The sequence below is a fragment of the Aristolochia californica genome, unplaced genomic scaffold (genome assembly GCF_029961685.1).
Source record: "Aristolochia californica isolate CCGP_79_NKW_82.1479 unplaced genomic scaffold, dmAriCali1.0.hap1 SCAF_1, whole genome shotgun sequence".
NCBI classification, from domain to species: domain Eukaryota; kingdom Viridiplantae; phylum Streptophyta; class Magnoliopsida; order Piperales; family Aristolochiaceae; genus Aristolochia; species Aristolochia californica.
The window spans coordinates 48656776-48680436 of record NW_027181770.1 but is presented as its reverse complement, the minus strand read 5'-3'; the positions used below and the strand labels follow the sequence as shown (position 1 = coordinate 48680436).

General features: G+C 38.3%; 4 protein-coding genes across 4 annotated transcripts; 3 read left to right on the top strand and 1 right to left on the bottom strand.

Annotated features, from left to right (window-relative positions):
• The first annotated feature begins 8106 nt into the window (after positions 1–8106).
• Positions 8107–10931, top strand: LOC137948124 (protein NRT1/ PTR FAMILY 5.2-like). Its single transcript, XM_068794085.1, has 4 exons — positions 8107–8190; positions 8665–8882; positions 9364–9935; positions 10049–10931. Exons 2-4 carry the CDS (start codon positions 8685–8687, stop codon positions 10929–10931), a joined length of 1653 nt encoding a protein of 550 aa, XP_068650186.1. The 5' UTR covers positions 8107–8190; positions 8665–8684.
• A 1644-nt stretch (positions 10932–12575) lies between these two features.
• Positions 12576–13280, top strand: LOC137948116 (uncharacterized). Its single transcript, XM_068794072.1, has one exon. The coding sequence runs from the start codon at positions 12576–12578 to the stop codon at positions 13278–13280; it is 705 nt and encodes a 234-aa protein (XP_068650173.1).
• A 3213-nt stretch (positions 13281–16493) lies between these two features.
• Positions 16494–16832, top strand: LOC137948107 (secreted RxLR effector protein 161-like). The gene has a single exon (XM_068794060.1). It carries the CDS (start codon positions 16494–16496, stop codon positions 16830–16832), a length of 339 nt encoding a protein of 112 aa, XP_068650161.1.
• Positions 16833–18315: 1483 nt separating this feature from the next.
• LOC137948099 (protein NRT1/ PTR FAMILY 5.2-like) lies at positions 18316–20984 on the bottom strand. The gene is made up of 4 exons (XM_068794048.1): positions 20858–20984; positions 20355–20572; positions 19360–19925; positions 18316–19216 (listed from the first exon to the last, which is right to left on the bottom strand). The coding sequence occupies exons 1-4, from the start codon at positions 20982–20984 to the stop codon at positions 18316–18318; spliced, it is 1812 nt and encodes a 603-aa protein (XP_068650149.1).
• Between the last annotated feature and the right edge of the window lie 2677 nt (positions 20985–23661).

The following is a 23661-nucleotide window of genomic DNA, read 5'->3' as shown; positions in this document are numbered from 1 at the left end:
TTTTGACTAAATGGCTAAACCGATAAGAAAGATTAAGTTTATTCTTTAAGAGAAAGATAAGTTATGCGAAAGGACGATGCATCTTAGATGCGAACACGAGAATTAAATTAAGGTGGGAAAGCATCCCACCGCAATCTTTGACATTTTATTTGAACGAGGCCGACAAACAATCTTAAAAGACGAATTCTTCAACTAAACTTCTTCTTTTAGCAGCAAAATATCTTTGAATTCACAGAGGGAGAACCCATCACTGAACCCAGAAGAACGCTGCATGTGGCTTGGCTGTGGCAGATGGGAGAGAGATATTTTCATGTGTCCAGAGATTCTATTCTGAAGATTCTAAATGGGCAGCTTCTAGAAAGCAAGAAAGATGATAATCTAAGGATGATTGCATCTCTCTCTGACTCTTTGTGGAAGGCTGAGAGTCCAAGTTTGACTGATCACCATTTGAGCAAACCCTTGGTCTGACTGCATTATTTGGCCTTTTTTCTCTGTAACGTATTTCAGTAAAGAAACTGGTCAAATCGATCTGTACCCCCACCCTTTGTTTTTTTAGGTTATTCGATTCATTGTTCGACTGTGACAACTGAAGTAGAAAATGAAAGACGAACGTGAGCACAAGAAAACCGATGAGAAGGAAGTGAGAAAGCGAGAATAAATGTGCTCATGCGAAAACGAAGCAGGCACGAGGTTCTCGACTCGTATCTCCCAGCTCCACTCGGTTTGGTTCATGTCGACAATTCGAGGTTCACCCGCGGATTCTCACGTGTAAAATGTATTAAGCGTCCTCATCACAGCAAGTCCAAAAGAATATAAATTTTATATACTGGGATTCCTTATTCCTTCGCCCTCGCTCTTAACTATACAACCATTGATAGACTGAAAATGACTAAATTGCCCTCTTTCTCTCCCCTTCTGTGGATATATTTGTGGATTTTTTGGTTTTGCAACAGTATTTCCATCCCATTTTTTGAGTAAATTCCAAAAATGGTAAATGCATTTTGACCTTGCAAGTAGGGGTGGCATCGAGCTAAGCCCGAACCTGCCTATGTTCGAACCGAGCTTTATTTAAATATTTCGAACCGAGCTTCGAGCTAAGCCTCATCTCGAGCCTAAAACTGTTATCGAGCTCGAGCCCACCGAGTTCAAGTTGAGCTTCGAGCCAAACTCGAGCCTCAACATACATTTAAAACTTTTCAAAAAATATATACCAAATAAAATATATATAAAATTATACATATATTTTACATAAAATTGGGCATAACCTATATATATAATACATGTATAAGATTGAGCATAATCTCTACTTAAAATTAAGCATAATCTATATATATAATACCTGTATAAATTCGACATGACCTCTATTTAAAATTGGGCATAATCAACATACATAATACTCTATAAAATTGTTTATACATTCCATAAACACTTCAATAAATTGTTTACACATTCCATAAAATAGTCTAAACACTCCATACACTGCATAATATTATAAATAAATTTCTTACAATAACCAAACACAACAAAATTAAATGAAATATCACTATCAATTTACAATCACCCAAATAAAAACTATAAATCCATTATAAATTTACAAACTATAGTTATTTCTCTTTATGCTAGAAAATAATATACGTCCTTGTTTGAGCAAAATCTCCACCTATGACAAAAACAAAAAAATAAAATTAGTTATTGTCAGATAAAAAAATGGCAATGAAAACTATAGGTGTAGGGACAAAAAAAAATAACTACGAACCTAGACCCAAGGTTTAGGGTTTAGAGAAAAGGATCACATTACCTCCGTGAGTTGACCAAGTCAACTCATAGAACCTGCTCTGATACCATGTTGGATTTATGTTAAAGTGAAATACTTCATTGACATCAATAACTTGTTCTAATCAGAGTACATGAACCTCTATTTATAATAGAGGAAGGTAGTAGAGTCCAATTACAATAAAACTACCCTTGTCCCAATTACACCCAAACTCTAACACTTAAGGTAAGTCCTAACATAATTAGGTAACTCAATATTGATAAAAGAAAAATATAACTTAAACTAAAACTCTTCTTTGTCGTAACCCTAAGATAAAGTACTTTTGTGTGTCCTTCTTGATCTTCCAACTGATGTGATAAGGATGTTGGCTCTTGGTAATCATTGTGGGCCTTCCTTGGTCATGTGGCCCATCTTATAATAATCTTACATATGTGGGCCATCCTTAATCTTATCTTCCAAGAACCACGGAAGGCCCACATATCTAAGAGTATTATAAGATGGGTCACACGACCAATGAAGGCCTACAAGATGGGCCCAAGCACATAAGAAGTAGGACCCACCATGATAACCACAAGCTAGCATCCTTATCACATAAGTTGGAAGATCAAGAAGGACTCAAAAAGGCATCTTTATCTTATGGTCACGTCCTAAAAGAGTTCTAGTTTGAGTTATGTTTGTCTTTTATCTATATTGAGTTATTTAATTATGCTAGGACTTATCTTTAAGTGTTATAGTTTAGGTGTAATTGGGACAAAGGTAGTTTTATTGTAATTGGACTCTACTACCTTCCTCTATTATAAATAGAGGTTCATGTACTCTGATTATAATAAGTTAATGAAGTCAATAAAGTATTTTTCTTTTCCATAAATTCAACAATTCAGAAACTGAAGTTGTTTGCAACTTTAGTTGGACTTCTCTTTGAGCATTGAGAAGTTGTTGCCGCTACAGAGGAGATATTGATGATGGATGGGAGATTGTTAAGTTGTGAAGCCTAATTAGCGCCCTAAACAAATTTGGTATGCGGGTCAACCGTTGTTAGGGTTTTATCACCCAAAGTATTATCATCGGAGCATCACTAGTTGTGGCCGAGAGAGATTAGAGAAAAACCACCTATAAGTGTGTGTGTGATTTCTCTTGTAAACTATTTCATCTTCAAAGTGGATTTCTGCACTGGCGAAAGATAGGACGTAGTCTCACCTTTAGGTGAACTTGTATAAATCTTGTCTTTTTTTCAATCTTGCTTTTCCTTTCTTCGTGATTATTATTATTACTCTCGTTAGTTTGGAATTACACTTTGAACCTTGAATGCTCTTGAAGGTGAAGTATCTAGAATACTTTAGATTTACAAGTTATTAGTTCAATTAAGTTTTTTTTATCATCAAAAGCAATGTGGGACTCAACCTATGGTTAACACTCCCCCTTTTTATGATGAAAAAACCTAACTTGGAAAAAAATAAAAATTACACTTCCCTAAGGGTAGTAGTTAAGTAAATATGCAATTTTATCATAAGTTCCCTGGTGTGTTGTTGCAGGCAACCAAAAATAAAACCTATACTCCTAAAAGTATATGTCGCAGTGCGAATAATGATCGTTCCCACAAAGAGTTATTAGTCTAATTTTATGTTCCATGAACAAGGAGGGGGGCGGGGGTTTGTGTATAACAAAAACACTTTTAAGAAAAACAACTAAAAAACAATTTAAATTAAAGAATCAAAATCAATCAAAAGAATAAACCATGGTCTAAGTCAACATCCACCATCGGAATTTCACAACTAACAATCGATGCAAACATATATCAATTCACACTGGAGTATTCTCCATTGGAACTATCCTTCTATCTCTCCTTAGTCGTAGTTAATTAGAAAACAAGCGATCCAATTAACCCTAACTACTAAACAACCCAAGACAAGCGCTAAAGGTTTAATCTAGCAGTAGTCTTAAGAATTTGAGAGATCGATGAAACTAAACAACACAAGCACAAGTGGCTGCATTTAATTTTGTCCAACATTCTTCTTAAGATCTAATAATCCCTTACGCAACAAATCATCAAATCTCAATTGCTTCACAAGTTAGAGTGATCAAACAATTATGTATTTGACATCTAACCCAGCAGTAGATTGCAACGAGTAATAAACTAGTATACCTCCTAGTGATTGAATGAGACAATCATGAAAAAATTTACAGAAGAACATGTGATACTCAAAACATAAATTGAACGATGAAAACAAATTAGATCTCACAGTTTTATTGATTCTGATAGCTTCAGTTTCCTTTGACCTGGTCTGAAAGTTTAGCCACGTAGGGCCATGAAGAAGATTGAAAGAAAAACTAGAGAAAAGAGGAGAAAAAGCTGGAGAAGGGAAAAAGAGGGGGGTTGACCGAACTCTCCTAGTTCCTCCTCTTCTTAGTCCCTTAAGGTTTAAGGTTTTCCTTTTTTTATTGCCCCCTCCCCCCCCCCCCCCCCCCCCCCTCCCTTGTTCTCATTCCCGGACGTCACAGTGCATGTGCCGTGACTTCAAGCCCGATTTTAGACCTAGATTCAGACAATATCTCTGAAAATTCAAAACATAAAAGTTTTAGAAAATTTTCTTGGTGTTCCATATAATCTTGAATCATCTCAATCAGATCTTGGATGAGAGAGTTATGCTCAGATTACAAAGTAATGTTGAAACTATCCAGAATCGCCCAATTAACTTTGTTTTGCACTTAACGCCTCCATTTGCATCCTAAATCAAAATATAAGAATAATGAGTATATTTAGTCACAAAATAATTATAAAATCGTAAGTATTAAGGGAGAAAAATATGACATTTTGTATTCTCATCACTCCCCCTTAATCTGTGCATAGTTTGTTTTAATCCTTTTAAGTGCAATTTTATGAGTGTCAAGGTCTTTTTTATCCATATTCTCTATGTTTTCATCGCCAACTTTTATGTCATATTCAAATAGATAGTGAATTAAACGCATAGCATAGAACAAAAAGTTAGTCAAAGGCCATATCATAAAGATGTTCAAATGATTATAAAATGTTGCGTACAAGTATAAAATCATACATACAAGTATATCTTATAAAAAGATGTACACTAGGAGTTGTTGATTTTTGACCAAGACATAAACACAAGAGATCTCAAGGGAAGGAGAGAAGAGATGAACTCTTACTCTTAGGAGAGAGGAGAAAAGAAACAAAGGGAAAGAAGGAAGAGGAAAAGGGAGAGAGGTGTATGGACAAATTTGGACCAAGATAAGGACGCTTGAATGCTTTACCTCATGCCTTGAGGTTGCATTTATAGTTGTAGGAAGGTGCTTACAATGACTACAATGCTCTAAGGGCTACATGCTTCTTATTTTTTTGTTCTCTCTCTCTCGTCGCTCAATCTCTCTCCTCTCTTCTCCTCTCACCCTCTCACCGTGCTAGTTGTCGTCGCTCCCCATTGCTCCCCCTGTTGTTCCGCCATAGCTCCTCTGTTGCCGCTGATCGGCCTTGCCCCGATGCCTCCTCTCTCAATTGCCCTCTCTTCCTCTTAACCCAGACTTTGTCTCAGCCATGCTTCTTATTTTCAGATTTTGTGATCTTGTTAAACTATGGATGTTGTCCCATCTCCAGAGAGTGTGTTAAGCACCTAACCAATATATCCCAAAAAACCGGCCTGTTAGGAGCGGAAGGCATAGGTACTTAACCCCAGGACCATAACATCACACCCCACCTTCGCGAGCCGATGTCCACGATGGCTTAACACTTAACGACGGGGGACAGGTCAAGATCTCATAGTCCCTTACGCCCACCACGTCTGGGGCTCACAACACCAGTGCCGGGGAACTCCCCTCGAGGATTTCAACTCACGACGTGGGAGCCCGCTCTGATACCAAATGTTCAGTACCTAGCCAATACTACCAAAAAGACTGACATGTTAGGAGCAGAAGGCATAGGTACTTAACCCCATGACCATAATATCACACCCACCTTCACGAGCCGACACCCACGGCGGCTCACACTGGCGATGACCCACTCTAGTTTCAACTAGGCCGCCCCCTCCACCCAGGACTCACGCACTCCCAAAACTTTAAGCACCGCAGAGATTCGAACGTGCGACGTAGCTCCTGCTCTGATACCAAATGTTAAGCACCTAGCCAATACATCCCAAAAGACCGACCTATTAGGAGCGGAAGACATAGGTACTTAACCCCAGACCATAACAGAGTGGCAGGACTTGATCTGCTTGTCTAAGTTTAGTGGAAAGTTTGTATTTTGAAGTGTATGATAAACAAACTGAAAGGGATGGTGACTGAAGTGCTTTAATTTATGAGAAATTCTCTGAGGCACTATAAAAGTGAGGTTAACTCATGAATCTAGCCACAATCTTTATAGCTTAAACAAGTAATTAACAAGGACAAGAATGGGTCCTTTTGATGGTTACACTTTGCTAGTCCTGAGAGTACTGCATCGGCGGATTCCAGCCTGGTGAGTTCTACTCTCTTTTTTCTCACTTGCTAGTTTTCACAAAGTTTCGTTCTATTTCATGAATCTCGGTTTGGATCGGGAAGCTCTACGAGATTATAATTAAGAGAGAAGAATGAGGAAAGAGTCATAGAGAATTTTGCTAGCCAATATCGGAACCAAAACCCAAAAAAAAAAAAAAAAAGAATATGAAAATCTTCCTAATGCATTCATTAATTAGTATATTTATTTTATTTTTTATTATTTTAAATATAAGGTAATTAAAAGTGTATAGATAAATTTGATTTTAAAACTCTAAAATAAATATTTATTTTTTAATTAATAAATATTTTAAATCGATAATAAAATGTGTTAAATAGGTAAGAGTAAGATTTTTTAATTAATTAATATATTTTAATAATAATTTATTATTCTAAATATAAGGTAATAAAAAGTGTACCAATAAATTTGATTTTTAAACTCTAAAATAAAATTTTCAAATTTTTTTCAATTAGTAAATATTTCAAAACGATAATAAAAGGTGTTCAATAGGTAAGAGTGAGATTTTTTAATTAATCAATATACTTTTTTAATAATTTATTATTTGAAAATAATTTAATAAAGTGTTTGATAAATTGTATTTTTAAACTCTAAAATATTTTTTTGAATAATTTTTTTAATATATAAATATTTTAAATCTAGTAATAAAAGGTTTTAAATAGGTAAGAGTAAGATTTTTTAATTAATTAGTATACTTATTTTAATATTTAATATTATTAATATAAAGTAGTAAAAAGTGTATCAATAAATTTTATTTTTGAACTCTAATATAATTTTTTATATATTTATTCAATTAATAAATATTTTAAATCGACAATAAATGATGTTAAATAGGTAAGAGTAAGATTTTTTAATTAATTTTAGTTTTTAATAATTTATTAGTTTAAATATAAGGTAATAAAAAGTGTATCAATAAATTTGATTTTTAAACTCTAAAATAATTTTTTAAAATAAAATTTTCAATTTATAAATATTCTAAATCGATGATAAAAAGTACTACATGGATGATGACATGGTTTGCCATGTTATATTTTTAACTGACGGTTTTTGTGTCATTTAATGATGTGGCATCCTACATGGGTGATGGGGTATCTGTAAGATGATGTATCAATTGATGTGTCGTTCGATTAACAGAGTGCTGATGTGGCATGATGACATGGTAACATATAAACAGTCAAAGTCTACTTGTCACTTTTGACCGTACACGTGTGCAGTTACCCGGTCAAAGTTCGGTATTTTCCTAAATAAGTTCAAAAGTTTGTTATTTATCTAATTATGTTTAAAAAATTAGGTTCAAACCTAAATGTCCTTGTTTTTTTGGCAAGGTAAGAGCACGAGACAATTTCCCATATAATTGATTAGAAATGAAAGCTAATTTGCGATCGTCTTATTCGTATATTTTTCTGACGAAGCCAAGGTGCTTAAATTGTTATTAGGCACCAGGGGTTTCTGATTGGCCAAGAGCTCGTTATTAAAAGTGGCTTTCTCACGTCGAGTCTATTTTTGTCATTTTCGCCAAAAGAAAGTTAAGAAACCGTCCCCAGCGAGATGGTATTTTTGTACCGACAACCAAGCCGTCAGATCAACTTGTCTTTGATGAATCCATTCAATTCACATTTTCCACTTGTCTTTAGAAGACAGGAGCAGAAATGACAGGCCGATGGCATTTTTGTAACTACAACATAGGAATCTAATCTCCTCAAGAGTGGTGTCGCCAATGGATTATAAATAGAAGGGTGTGTTCGTAGCTGTTGCAGCTCTGCTCTGATCATCTACTTCTAACCAATGAAGATGAGATCAATGGCAAGCAAGGAAGAAGAAGCTCGCGGAGATTTCACTCAAGATGGAACAGTGGATCTCGGAGGAAACCCTGTGCTTCGATCCAAGCGAGGAGGGTGGAGGGCTTGCTCTTTCGTTGTCGGTATGTCCTTGTTTTCATTTTCATTACTTACACTTTTTAACATTTTCTTAAAGCTTCAAGCTTCCTCGGCTTTGTTTCTGAAGCCCCCTGTTGTAAGATCGACCTTCCTATCTCAAGACACAGCTTAAAAGGGTCGATCGAAGCATCTACAGGCACAGATGCTCGCGAAAGTTCTTCATTTCTGGACAGAAATTTCATGTTTCCTCATCTGAGATTCCACACCTGCTCTCCTCTGATATTTGAAACCAATTAGTTTTGAAGAGTTTCAGCAATTTAAGGGTCTCTGTAGCTTTATCTTCAACCTTGATAAAACAAATATCAGAGCCGATGTCACTCATTTACTACTCTTTCTTCATTGAATTAATTTCAGCTGCAACTACGCAGCTACTGTGCACTAAATGTGCTGATATGTTTCCTTCATTAATTTTCTATCTGCTGACTTGAATATTATTTCTATTTTTTTTTGTTTGCTAGTGTATGAGGTGTTTGAGAGGATGGCCTACTACGGAATATCGTCGAACCTGGTGTTATACTTGACAAGGAAGCTGCATCAAGGGACTGTCACCTCATCGAATAACGTTACCAACTGGGTCGGCACCGTGTGGATGACTCCCATCTTAGGCGCTTACGTCGCCGATGCCCATCTCGGCAGATACTGGACTTTTGTCATCGCTTCCGCCATTTATCTTTCCGTAAGCTTCCCTTATCTCTGTCATTTCAAGCATCTGCTAGGAAAAATCTACTTGCTCCCTTTTCGTCACTTCAAGAACCATCTTTAACTGTGGAGTAATGCAGGTGATGACTTCCTGCAACGACTAGTAGTCTGAAATAGCAAATAGGACCACAATATTGCCGCAACTAGTCTGTGTTTGATTAGTTGGACAGGGGATCTTGGCATAGTTGTTGTATAAAAACCTAAATTCTTTTGTCTTTACTGTGACTTTTGAAGTTTGAAACGTAACCAAATAAAAGCTAGAATTGACTTGCCGATCACTGAGGAAATAACAGCTGCTTGAACTGCAATCAAAAGTTGCTTAGGCTGTCCAAGATAACACTCCTTCACCCACCAATTGTCCTGCAAGTACGGCCTCCTCCTCTGGGCTCTGATACACCGCGCCCACTAAGTTTAACGGTTTTGATTCAACCGGCCTATTTTTCTCTTGTTCTACACAGGGGATGTGCTTGTTGACGCTGGCAGTTTCCGTACATCCATTGAAGCCACCAAGTTGCAGAGAAGGGAGTTCAAATTCAGATTGTAACGGAAATCCTTCCACTTTGCAGTTGGCCGTGTTCTATGGCGCCCTTTACACACTCGCGCTGGGCACAGGTGGGACGAAGCCGAACATTTCTACCATCGGCGCTGATCAGTTTGACAATTTCGAGCCCAAGGAACGGGCGCATAAGCTCTCCTTCTTCAATTGGTGGATGTTCAGTATCTTCTTCGGGACGCTCTTTGCCAATACCTTCTTGGTCTACATCCAGGACAACGTGGGGTGGAGTGTGGGATATGCGCTTCCCACACTCGGGTTGGCAATCTCGATCTGTATCTTCTTGGCAGGCACTCCGTTTTATCGGCACAGGGTGCCCTCCGGGAGCCCCTTTGGTAGGATGGCTAAGGTCCTCGTTGCTGCCGCAAGGAAAGGGAGGGTAACTCTTCCTAACGACCCTAAGGAGCTTCATGACTTGGATCAGGAAGAATACTCCAAGAAGCACAAGTTTAGGATCGACTCCACCGCTTCCTTGAGGTCAGTTTTCGTATAATATGAATTAATTATCTGGCCAGTTCGAAGTCAAACAGATTAATACTGACGATATTCCTCTAATTAATTAACACGTTTGTGGACCGGAATTCATGCAGATTTCTCAACAAAGCTGCCGTGAAATCGGGTTCGAAAAGTTCATGGAGGTTGAGCACGGTGACCCAGGTCGAGGAAACTAAACAAATGCTAATGATGATCCCGATTTTATTCGCGACCTTTGTGCCGAGCATCATGACGGCTCAGATCAACACCCTTTTCGTCAAACAAGGGACAACTCTGGACAGAAGCGTGGGTCCGAATTTCAAGATCCCTCCGGCGAGTCTCAGTGGGTTCGTGACCTTGTCCATGCTCATATCGGTGGTTATTTACGATCGGTACTTCGTCCCGTATATGAGAAGGTGGACAAAAGACCAGAGAGGGATCAGCCTCCTCCAGAGGATGGGAGTTGGAATGGTCATCCACATTTTGATCATGGTGACGGCGTCTTTAACCGAGAGGAGGAGGTTGGAAATCGCAAGAGAAAACGCCGTTGTCGAAAACGGTGAACAGGTTCCCCTCACCATCTTCGCTTTGCTACCTCAATTTGTGCTCATGGGAGTAGCCGATGCTTTTATAGAGGTGGCGAAGATCGAGTTTTTCTACGACCAGGCTCCCGAAGGCATGAAGAGTTTGGGTACCTCGTATTCTATGACTACCCTAGGGATCGGAAACTTCCTTAGTTCCTTGCTTCTTTCGACAGTCTCTAACATAACACAAAAGCATGGCAAGAAGGGATGGATTCTCAACAATCTCAATGCGTCTCATCTGGACTACTACTATGCATTCTTCGCCATTCTCAGTTTTCTAAATTTCATTTTCTTCCTCGTGCTGTCAAACTTTTATGTCTACAGAGCAGAAATCTCCCATGAAATGCCTGGAGGAGATCAGGGCCTGTTGACGTTGAGAACGTTTGATCCTAAAGAATCAGAGAGAGAAAATTAAATAGAGAAATTTGATTTACTAAATGGCCTTCTTATGCATTCTTCCGCATACTCAAGTTTCCTCAATTGGGTAACATATTTTATTCAATTATATTTAATATAGGCTAAAATTAAGTGGTCTAATTTTGGTAAGTCCATAGACCTCTAAATAATGAATATAGGTCAATTGACTAAATACCAATATTATCTTAATTAGGGAATTATGGGAACCTTAATTAAATAATATAAATAGAACATCAGGGTTGTAGTCCCCATACACTAAATCAAACACGGTTTCTCTTCTCCCCATCCAAAAGAGTGACGATGGTCCTGTAGCGGAATAAAGGTGATTTAGTTGAGTAAGATCATAAAACCATTCATCTATTCGTCATAGTAATTCCGCATAAAAAAGACAAAACTTCGGAATGATCTAGGTATGTATCCCAAATCCTAATATTCTAGCGTGATGAAAATTTTGGATTATGATTTAAGATTACGATTTTCTAACAAGTGGTATCAGAGCAGCATTACTGGTAGATTATTAGGATTGGAATGGATGAGATCCGTGGAGAAAAACAATGGTTTTGTACAATCCCGACATTGTGTGCGTCACTCTCCACGAAACTCGGCTCAGCGTTGTGCTTCGGCTGGCATCGTCGTCAGACGCCAGCGGCCAACATCAGACGGGAGTCCGACGTCCGGCAGAGGGTCACCGATGGAAACCCTAGCCCTCCTCTACGCGTGGCTGGAGGTTGAAGATGACTTCCAGTGCGCGCGCAGGGAAGAAAGAAAAAAATAATACAATAATTATTTTTTGAAACTTAGGTTACATTTCATTTAAATGACGAGTTGACTCGGACTGGTTGCTGAGGATCGGGCTGGTTGAGACGAGTCGATCGGGTTGGCGCGACTCGGATGTTAAGGGTTGAATCAGGCGGTTCAGGTCGACTTAGACGGGCTGAGTTGGCTCGCCCGAGAGAGGACCAAGTCGACTCGTCTCTAAAAATTGATTTTTTTGCGCCCGTAGGGATGTGAAACCTGCACACAAGCTTTTGCATTTAATGCATAAGACCAGTAGGCCAGGTTGCATACGTGTGTTACCTTTGGATAAAAAATATCATATATATTAAATTTCAGAAATTAAAGAATCTGTTTTTTATGCAATTTTCATTCATGTGAATATATATGCATACACATATAGTTGTTTAATGTGCATATTTAAGTTGATTTTTCAATTATGAAAATTTCTATTGTTTTTATGCAATTGGTCTTGTATTTTAATCAAATTGATTGAAGTTACATGTTGCCAAAGTAACCTCTGTAGTGTAAATTAATTTGACTTAAAATACATATATGTTTGTGCGGAGTTATTTATGCAAACTGTGCTTGGCCCAAAAGAAGACACAGTTGCCGTGCATGTGAAGATAAATGTGTGACAATTATAAAGACTTTTCATGTGAACAATAATCAGTCCAAAGAAAGACTATTGTTTGATAGAACTGATTGTCAGTATTTGATCATTGCACTGAGAGTACCACTTACAGTTAATTTCTCTGTCCAAAGACTAGGAATTAATGTTGTATTAGGTATCTTGAGATGGGTCACCAATTTGGATTATTTGTACATGTCTTGTTTTTATTTATATGACATGTTAGTTAATGTAAGTATGCTTGTTGATTTTGTGCTATATACAATTTCTGTTGCTATTGCTTCAAATGTTACTGCTCAAATAAGCAACATTCCAATGCTGAGCGGGACGAACTTTAAGGCATGGAAAGATACCGTGAAAATTGTCCTCAGTTGTATGGATTTGGATCTTGCACTTCGAGCGGAGCAACCCACTTCTACTCCGAAAAACCTCAATGAGGTTAAAATTGAGAAGTGGGAGTGCTCTAACCGAATGTGCTTGATGATCATGAAACACTCCATTCCGAAGACGTTTCGGGGTTCTATTATTGAGAGCAAGAGTGCCAAGAAGTTCCTTGAGGAAATTGAGCAATATTTTGTAAAGAACAAAAAGTCAGAGGCGAGTAGCCTTTTAGCTAAACTCGTTTCGCAAAAGTATAAGGGCAAATGGAAAATAAGGGAGTACATCATGGAGATGTCTCATCTCGCATCAAAACTCAAGTCATTTAAGATGGAGTTTTCTGAGGAATTACTCGTGCACTTGGTTTTGATATCTCTTCCTGCACACTTTGGGCAATTCAAAGTGAGTTATAACACTCAGAAGGAAAAATGGTCCCTAAATGAGCTTATATCTCACTATGTACAAGAGGAAGAGAGGCAGCAGTGGGATAAGACTGAAAATGCTCACTTGGCCTCAACCTTTCAGAAAAAGAAGAAGAAAAGAGGTAAGGATGATGTGGAATGATCTTCTCATATTAAGACACAGAAGAAGTAGGATGAGGAGTTTACCTGCTACTTCTGCAAGAATCCGGGACACATGAAGAAGGAGTGTACCATGTACGCCTCCTAGTGTGTAAAGAAGGGTATGCCTCTAACTCTAGCTTGTTTTGAAGTTAATTTAGCTTTTGTACTTAAAGATACTTGGTGGGTGGATACTGGTGCTACCACTCACATAAGTATGCCTTTGCAGGGTTGCCTGTAGAGCCGACCGCCAAGTGATACTGAAAAATTCATCTTTGTGGGCGATGACAATAAAGTGGCGGTAGATGCTATAACAACTTTCAGATTACAATTAAACACTACATTTTATTTGGATTTATTTGAGACATTTGTTGCACCATCTTTTAGGCGGAATTTAATTTCTATTTCCATTTTGGACAAATCAGATTTTTCTTGTTCTTTTGGAAATAATAAAGTTAGTCTCTAGCAAAATTCAAATTTTGTTCGTTCCAGTCTCTTAATTGATAATCTCTATATGCTTGATGTTGTTAGTTCCTATAGAGAAATACTGCAAACAAGTTCACATGGTACAAAACAAAAATTAAATGAAAATTCCGTCACATTATGGCACAAATGTTTAGGACACATCTCTAAACAGAGAATTCAAAGCCTTGTGTCGGATGTAATTCTTGAACCCCTAGATACTACAAACTTTCAAGTTCGTGTTGAGTGCATCAAGTAAAAACAATCAAACGTTAGAAAATTAGGTACCGAAAGAGCTACAACCGTCTTAGAACTTATACATACAGATATTTGTGGTCCATTTCCTACAACTTCATGGAATGGACAACATTACTTCATTACGTTGATAGATGATTACTCTAAATTCGGTTACGTATATTTAATACATGAGAAGTCACAATCCCTAGACGTCTTCAAGTCTTTCAAAGCTGAAGTTGAACTTCAACTTGAAAAAAAAAAAGGTTGTCAAATCCGATTGTGGTGGTGAATACTATGGAAGGTATGATGGATCAGGAGAACAACATCCAGAACCCTTCACGATTTTCCTCAAAGAGTGTGGAATTATTCCGCAATACACCATGTCGGGCAAACCCAACATGAACGGTATTCTAGAGCAACGAAACCGAGCTCTTAAAGATATGGTAAGGAGTATGATCAGTCATTCCTCTTTGTCAGAGTCACTTTGAGGAGAAGCTTTAAAGACCGCAGTGTACATCCTTAACAGGGTACCGAGCAAAGCAGTTGCTGAAACCCCCTATGAGCTTTGGACAAGCAAGAAGCCTAGCATTAGGCACTTGCACATTTGGGGTTGTCCAGCTGAGGCACGACCTTATAGGCCACATGAACGAAAATTGGACTCAAGGACGGTTAGCTATTATTTCCTTGGTTACGCTGAACACTCTCGGGGTTATAAGTTTTACAATCCCACATCAAGATCCTTTTTTCAAACGAGAAATGTGAGATTCCTTGAGGATATTGAGTTTGGAGGGGAAGAAAACATAAGGAATGTTGTCTTTGAAGTAGAATTTGTTATTGACAGTGATCAGGTCTCCATACATATTACTGTTCAAGACACAGTTCAGGCACTAGAGGACAATGTTCATGCTTCTATTCCTGCATTGTTCCAAATCAAGACAACAATGAGATTTTCCTCTTGCACCACCTTTAGAACAAACTCAACAACCTCAAGAAGTGTCATTAAGGAGATCCACTAGGGAGAGGAGAAATGCGATTCTAGATGATTATATCATATTTCTCAAGAACATGAGGATGGCGTCGTGTTATGATCCTAAGTGAAGTACCTATGCCTTCTGCTCCTAACAAGCCGATCTTTTGGGTAGTATTGGCTAGGTGCTTAACATTTGGTATCAGAGCGGGCTCCCACGTAGCGCGTTCGAATCCCGGAGGGGGCAACCTCGCGGAAGGGGCAACCTCACGGAAGGGGCAACCTAGCGGAAGGGGCGACCTAGCGAAGGGGGAGTAGGTCGTCGCTAGAGTAGGTCGTTGCTAGAGTAAGCCATCGCTAGAGTAGGCCATCGCTACAGTGGGCCACGGTGGACATTGGCTCGCAAAGGTGGGGTGCGATGTTATGCTCCTGGGTTAAGTACCTATGCCTTCCGCTCCTAACAGGCCGGTCTATTGGGTAGTATTGGCTAGGTGCTTAACACGTCGGATGGACAAAAGATGACCCAATTAACTTCTGTCAAGCCTTGCACAATTCTAACTCTCAAAAGTGGATTGATGCCATGAAGGATGAGATGAAGTCTATGAATGACAATGACGTTTGGGATCTCATCGAGTTGCTTAAAGGTGCAAAGCCCATTGGTTGTAAATGGATATTTAAAACCAAAAGGGATTCAAAGGGCAATGTCGAGAGATTTAAGGCTCGTCTAGTCGCTAAAGGCTTTACTCAAAAGGAAGACATAAACTATAAAGAGACTTTCTCTTCGGTATATTCGAAAGACTATTTATAACAATAACGGCACTAGAGGCTCATTTAGATCTAGAGTTACATCAGATGGATGTCAAAACTGTGTTTTTCAATGGAGAGATTGATGAAACAATTTATATGGTACAACCGAAAAACTTTGTATCTGGAGATATAAAGTCTATGGTTTTTAAATTGAAGAAATCCATCTATGGTCTCAAACAGGCTTCTCGTCAATGGTATCACAAGTTCCATCAAGTCATCACCTCATTCGGTTTTGAGGTGAATGTTGTTGATGACTGTGTATATCATAAGTTCAGTGGGAGTAAATACATCTTCCTGATATTATATGTCGATGATATTCTACTCGCTAGTAGCAATATAGGCTTACTGCACGAAACCAAAAATATTTTGATGAAAAAATTCGAGGTGAAAGATCTTGATGATGCCTTTTTTGTATTAGGTATACAGAGACTTAGAGATCGTTCTCAAGGTATCCTTAGGTTGTGACAAAAGAGCTACATCGATAAGGTTTTGAGAAGATTCGGCATAAAAGATAGTAAATCAGGAGACACACCTGTCGCTAAAGGAGACAAGTTTAGTCTCAAACAGTGCCCTAATAATGATCTTGAAAGAAAAGAGATTCAGAAAATTCCCTATGCATTAGTAGTAGGGAGTCTAATGTATGCTCAAGTTTGTACTCGGTTTGACATAGCATTTATAGTAGGAGTTTTGGGTAGATATTTGAGTAATCCGAGTATGCAACATTGGAAGGTAGCCAAACGCGTGATGCGTTATTTGAGGAGAACAAAAAACTACCTGCTCACTTATCAAAGATCAGACAATTTAGAGATCATTGGGTTCTTCGACTCTGACTTTGTTGGATGCCAAGATAGCAGACGCTCCACATTAAGCTACATCTTTATGTTGGGGGAAGGAGCTATCTCATGGAAGTCTGCTAATCAGACTCTCATAGCTTCTTCAATAATGGCTGCGGAGTTTATTGCTTATTTTGAGGCATCCAACCACGGTATATGGTTGCGAAACTTTGTCACTGGGCTGCGAGTGGTAGATGGCATTGATAGGCCATTAAAGATTTATTGTGACAATAACTCGGCGGTACTTTAATCCAACAACAATAGGAGTTCGATGAAGTCGAAGTTTATCAATATCAAGTTTCTAGTTGTTAAGGAGAGAGTTCAGGATAAACAGATTTCTATAGAACATATAGGGACAAACTCTATGCTAGCAAACCCATTAACCAAGGGTTTAACGCCTAAGGTCTTTCATGAGCACATTGCGCATATGAACGTTATTTTTTAGGATACCTTGGTTTAGTGGGAGTCATTTATGTACTATATGTTTGCTTTAGACATTGAGTTATTCGATTTTTTATGTAATAAAATTGATTTCTTATTATTCTATTTCTGAACTTGCTTGTGTTTCTTTTTATGAGCAATGTTCGCATTGCATTAAGGACTTTGGAAAGATCTCACTAATGACTAAAGAAGGACCAGTTGGAAATAGGCATGTCCGAGATCACATTGCATGTAATTTCCATGCTACTCATCCATATTTGAGCTATGTCATTGAGTGTATTAGGATGGTGATCATTGTGGTTTTGTCATGACTGTATTGTGATGATAGTCGCGGTGGTTCCATTATTAATATATAAGATGGTTTTATAGTATACAGATGCATACCTAAAGAATTTGTGATTTAATTGTTTCAGGAATAATTTGTAACCCAAGTGGGAGATTGTTAGGAAACTCACATTTCCTAAGTTGGGTAACATATTTTATTCAATTATATTTAATATGGGCTAAAATTAAGTGGTCTAATTTTGGTAAGTTCATAGACTGCTAATGAATGAATATGAGCCAATTGAGTAGATACCCATATTGTTTTAATTAGGGAATTATGGGAACCCTAATTAAACAATATAAATAGAACATCGGGGTTGTGGTCCTCAGATACTAAATCCAACACGGTTTCTCTTCTCCCTATCTGGAAGAGTGACAACGGTCTTGTAGTGGAATAAAGGTGATATAGTTGAGGAAGATCATAAAACTATTCATCTGTTCGTCATAGTAATTCCGCATCAGAAAGACGAAATTTCGGAATGGATTCAGGTATGTATCCCGAATCCTAATATTCTAGCGTGATGAAAAAAATTACATTATGATTTAAGATTACGATTTTCTAATAGGATAAATTGTTTCGAATTCAAAAGAAGATGAAACTCCGGACTCCCGTAGTTCCATTGGAATCTATGGAGGGGTCCAACAAATTAAGAAGACCAGATTGTATAACAATTATGGATAATTGATTCACGGACTTGTGGTTGTCTCTCATCAAGGCATCCCTCCAGAGCCACGTGTGTTCTTCGTTCTGAAAGAAGAAGAATATATGCTAATGTGAAATAAACGGAGCTTGCAACTCCATCTCGAAACTGTTCATGTCATGGTTATAAACCAATTTGTTTATATCGTCCAGGGTAATTGTAATCCGCGTCTGGTTTTTTTGACTAAAGAGAGTGAATTATGAAGACAGGTTTTCAAGGATCAACTTCTTTTATCTTTTGAACAATGTGCACAGGAAGAAAGCAAAATTACAAGAAGTTCAATTGTTCTCGTCTTTCCCCTTCATTTTCACCCGCAGCCTTTGGTCTTGGCATTTCCGCTGCCTTTTGCAGCTCTATTTGTGATTCCACTACATCCACATTGTAGACATAGAACTTTGAAACAAGCAAGAAAAAAAGAAAGTTGAGGGTGTTCAGGACCGCCAAAAACAAGTAGTAGTAATCCAAGCGAGACTCGTTGAGGTTGTTCAAAATCCAACCTTTGTGACCGTTCTTCTTGGTGACATCCGAAACAGCCGTGAGAAGAAAACTACTGAGAAAAAAACCAATTCCCAAGCTGGTAGTGAAGTAGGAAGTCCCCAGGCTCTTCATGCCTTCTGGTGCCTGATCATAAAAGAATTCTATCTTCGCCACCTCAACGAAGGTGTCTGCAATGCCCATTAAAGCGAACTGGGGGAGGAGTATGAATATTGTGAGAGGTACGGTCTGCGTTGCTCCAACAGTTCCGTGTTCGCTGGCCACAGTTAGCCTCTTCTTATCGGCGAGTGCTGCAGTGATCATGATAATAATATGCAGAACCAAGCCGATTCCCATCCTCTGCAGCAATGTAATCCCTCTAGGGTTTTTAGTGTATTTCCTGATTGCAGGAACAAAGTATCGGTCATAGATAACTAAGCTGATGAGCATGGAGAGTGTCACAAATGCTGCCAGACTAGCAGGAGGGATCTTCATGTGGCCCATGGTCCTGTCTAATGTGGTTCCTTGTTTCACAAAGAGGGTGTTAACTTGGGCTACCATAGTACTTGGAATAAAGGTCGCCGCTAGTATAGGAATCATTTTTACCATTTGCTTGGTTTCTTGCACCTGAGTCACTGGACAAAGCATCCATGGAGTGTCTGGACCATTCTTCACCGCAGCCTTGTCTAGTATCCTGCACGCATTAGGCAGTTAGAGAAAGAGCGAGAGAAAAAGAGAGAGAGAGAGAGAGAGAGAGAGAGAGGCAGTTAGAGAAAGAGCGAGAGAAAAAGAGAGAGAGAGAGAGAGAGAGAGAGAGAGAGAGAGAGAGAGAGAGACCTCATGGATGGGGTATAATCGATCCTAAACTTGCCATTTTTAGTATACTCCTCCATGGGCAATTCATGAAGCTCTTTAGGGTCATTTGGGAGGGGTACGCTCAATTTTCTTGTGGCGGCCACCAGGACCTGGGCAATCCTCGTTAATGGACTCCCAGAAGGAACCTTGTGCCTGTAGAAACGGGTGCCCACCAGGAAAACCAAGATGGAGATTGCGAGGCCAACTGTGGGGAGGCCATAACCCAACCCCCAGCCAACATTGTCTTGAAGGTAGACCAGAAATATGTTGGCAAAGAGCGTACCAAAGAAGATGCTGAACATCCACCAGTTGAAGAAAGATAGCTTCTGATCGCGTTCCTTTGGTTCAAAATCGTCGAACTGGTCGGCGCCCATGGTGGAGATGTTGGGTTTCGTCCCTCCAGTTCCTACTGCAACTATGTACAGTGCGCAGTAAAATATGCCCACTTGTAGTGCTGATGCTCGCCTGCAGTCCTCAACGTTCTCCTGCTTACATTCTGGAGGCCGCAGCGATGGTACCGAGACCGCAATGGTCAACAGGGAGATGCCCTATGGATCAAATTTCTTATATAAAAACTAATAATCATCTAATAATGTCTTATGCACATGAAGCAGGTCTTCGGAGTCGTCGTAAAAACTCATACTAGATATCTTTAGTTTACAGATAGGATTATGACATTTATGTTTAAAATTTATGCGAGCCGGCCGAAGAGATTTTGACGTTATTGTTATTAAACAACTTAAACAAGGAAAAATAGATCAACAAGCCCTGACCATCCAGGGAGTACCCTCCTTGACGGGAGCCTTGCTAAAGTCAAGGGTTTCTGAATCTGAAAACAGCGCGTAGTTTAAAAGAATTGCTGTTTGAATTAAGGGGAGGAAGATACTTAAACCTCTGTAAATCTCTACATAACAGCTTCCCGAAGAGTTTACCTCTGGTGTATGGTAAGATTAATTAGTAGTTTTTTTTTTATTTACCAGAAGATAGATCCCGGACGCGATGACGAAAGTCCAATATCTGCCGAGATGAGCGTCGGCGATGTAAGCCCCAATAACTGGAGTCATCCACACTGTTCCAATCCAATTCGTGACGTTATTTGAAGAAGTCACCGTTCCTTCATGCAGCCTCGTCGTCAAATACACAACAAGGTTTGTTGCTATTCCATAATAAGCCATTCTTTCAAATACTTCGTAACCTGCAGCCAAAGTCACCCAAAGAGGTCAGTAAAAAGCTCCCTAAAATTTGACACAGTTTACAGCAAAAATATTCTCCTCATTCGGAAAGAGCAAAGCACATATACGAGTTCATCTAAGGAGCTTCTAGCTTCCTGTATATCAATCTGTTGCCCTTGATTTCTTCTGTTGCTCGCTTTCAATCCTTAAAAGAGTTGCAATATTAAGAGCATGTAGAAGAAGATAGCGGAGAGGCAGGACGAGGCGGAAAAGAGAAGAAGTGGCCTGAGAAGAAAAGGGTGGCATACCAACTATAAAAGAGCACGCGGTCCATCTTCCTCCCTGTGAACGTAGGACGGGACGGCCTTTGAGATCAACAGTCCCATCTTGTGTGAATCCTTGTCTTCCTTCGCCTTTCTCTTCTACTCCTGCCATATCTGTGCTCGATCGCTAGGACTTACAGCCTGTTCATGGCGCTTTATAAAGTGTCATGGACAGGTGAATCACCTCTTTTCTCCCACCAGAAATATATCTACTACCTCCTCACTTGTTTACTCTTTTAACCCTCTTCTGAATCTCATAGTGTGAGATGAACATCTGAATCAAACTCCCTACAATTGGTCACGTTAGGGATGTTTCTTGTACAGAGTAGTAGTTAATTACGAAACGACTTATTCACACAAGAAACCTTTCCACAGGATTGATTACCTAAACAATAAAATAAAATCATATTTGTCATCAATGTCACATCGATTGGCTCATTTTGGCCTTCACTTGGGTCTAAAATAAGACTCATGACAATCGTGTCAACATTCTGAGGAAGCGCGAACTTGTTAAGAAAGAACAAGGCTGGAGGTTCCTTTTAGTTTGAAACTGACATGCCTTGGGAAATATGATAAACAAACAAGAAGGGCATATAACCTTAATTTATTCATCCAATTGGTTTCATACTGAAGGGACATGTATACGGCTGCTTATGGTTGTCTGGATTACTTTCGGAAGGTTTTCTGCCAATAAAAAATCTGAGTCCCAGCGCGCCATTGAGGCAGCTGCAATATGGCATTCGTTGTCCAAGAAATGTTCCCAGATTATGGACACACTCTTCTTCCTGTTCTACTTGTTTTATTAGAATGCAGTGGTCACGAGGAAAAACTAGCAGGAGAAGAAGCTGATATGGCTGTCAGTTACCGTTCATCCGGCCGGTCTTTTGGATGGTATGCTGCTTTAGATAATAGACTAAGATTTATAGTAGATATCGTGTAATATATTTATATTAGAAAATTAATACCCATTTGAATTGATTAAGATTTACTTAAATCTATGAGATTTGGATCCTTTCTCTCTCATTGATGAAGGAGGACATTTCATCCATTAAACTCTTAGTATGTGAATGTTTGCTTAGTCATTGAACGAACCCAATCTTCTATTTCAGATAGATAGATGTTGAACTTAAATCCTTTTAGGGTCAGTTTAGAATCCCATGGAAAAGAAAAGAAAAGGAGAATTTAACCATTATTATTCCTAAAAATAGTTAGTGAAAAAAAACTTTTTATCATTATCTCATTTTCACTAACTTTTTTGGGAATAATAATAGTTGAATTCTTCTTTTCTTTTCTAGAGGTTCCAAATAGACCTTTATTGGGATCAGGACCCCGTGCACAGAATGAGCCTTTAAAGGATAGCCCTTTGAGTACAATTGTGGGATCTCCAAAAACTACAAACATATTCAGTAAAGAGTTCTTAAATTCTCTACCAATTACCTATAAATAGGCCACTTAAACGTTGTCAAGTAAAGCAAGCTTACACTAATTTTTGTTGCCCTTCTCTTGATGTAGGTTACTTTTTATTTTTTGTTTATTGTATATGATATTAGAGCCGATGGTTAATTAGTCTACAAGTTTCTTTGATTTTTTTAGATATTACTAAATGTTTCTTTTTTAACTTATTATTACTTGTTTCTTTATAATAAGAAAATAATATATACTTTCTAAGTAGAAACTAATGTCCAATGTTGAGTTCAATATCCCCATTGAGATAATTTTGATAATAATAAAACACTTATGTTTTTAATGAAATGTAATGGAAATGACTTGCAGCTCATAAAACCCCCATAGACATTTTTTGGCAGCATACTCATTCAATTGACACATAACTAATTGGATACCTCATACAAAAGGGGAAGTAGCTAATGCCAAATAACATATCATAGAATTGGTCTAAAAACACTACTTGTCCAAGCAAAAGAGCTCAGTAGAGTAAGCAAGCATTCCCTAGTAAGAGAGAGAGAGAGAGAGAGAGAGAGAGAGAGAGAGAGAGAGAGAGAGAGAGAGAGAGAGAATAAAAGGAAGGAAAAGAAGAAAATTGACTTTTTGGGTGATTTTTTCTTGGTAAATTTAATTTTGCAAGCAAAAACCATTTTTCTCGGTAAAGATCAATTTAAAAAAAAAAACACTTTTCTAAAAAAAAATTGAATTTCACTATACATCTTCAAAGAATTTATAGGAAAAAGAAGAATTTCAGAAAAGGCGAATGTAGAACTTGTTGGAAGATATAATGTAATTAGGGTATCATTGATGTAATTAGTTTATGTTTCTTGTCTCTTCTTCACTCTTTCTAAGGTGAAGGGCATAATTATAATATTATACACTTATCAGTTATAAATATAGCTTAAGGGGGTTGGACACAAGTCCAAAACCTCATTCTTCCTCCTCTTTCCCCCAAATGTGTGTTCTTCTTTTTTCTCTATAATGTAATCCATGGAATCCTAAAAATCAGCATGGTATCAGAGCATTGATTTTTAGGACTCGTAGCTATGGTGTTTTAGAATTCCAATCTTGCTATCTGCTCGGATTATTACTGCTGCTCATTTCAAGTCATTTACTATTGTCACCTGCCATGGCTCTTTGTTCTCGCACAATAACCCTTCTCCTACTGTCCTTTATTTGACTCTCACTTACACCTTGGCCAACCCTTTTAGAGAATTGCTTTGGTTGGTCCCTTTTATATATATGGGTGTTTTTAAGTCCTTTGAGACTTTTTATTGGTACCCTTGGGTTTGTTATCACCGTCTTCTAAATGACATACATTACCCATTTTAGTGATTATTATCACT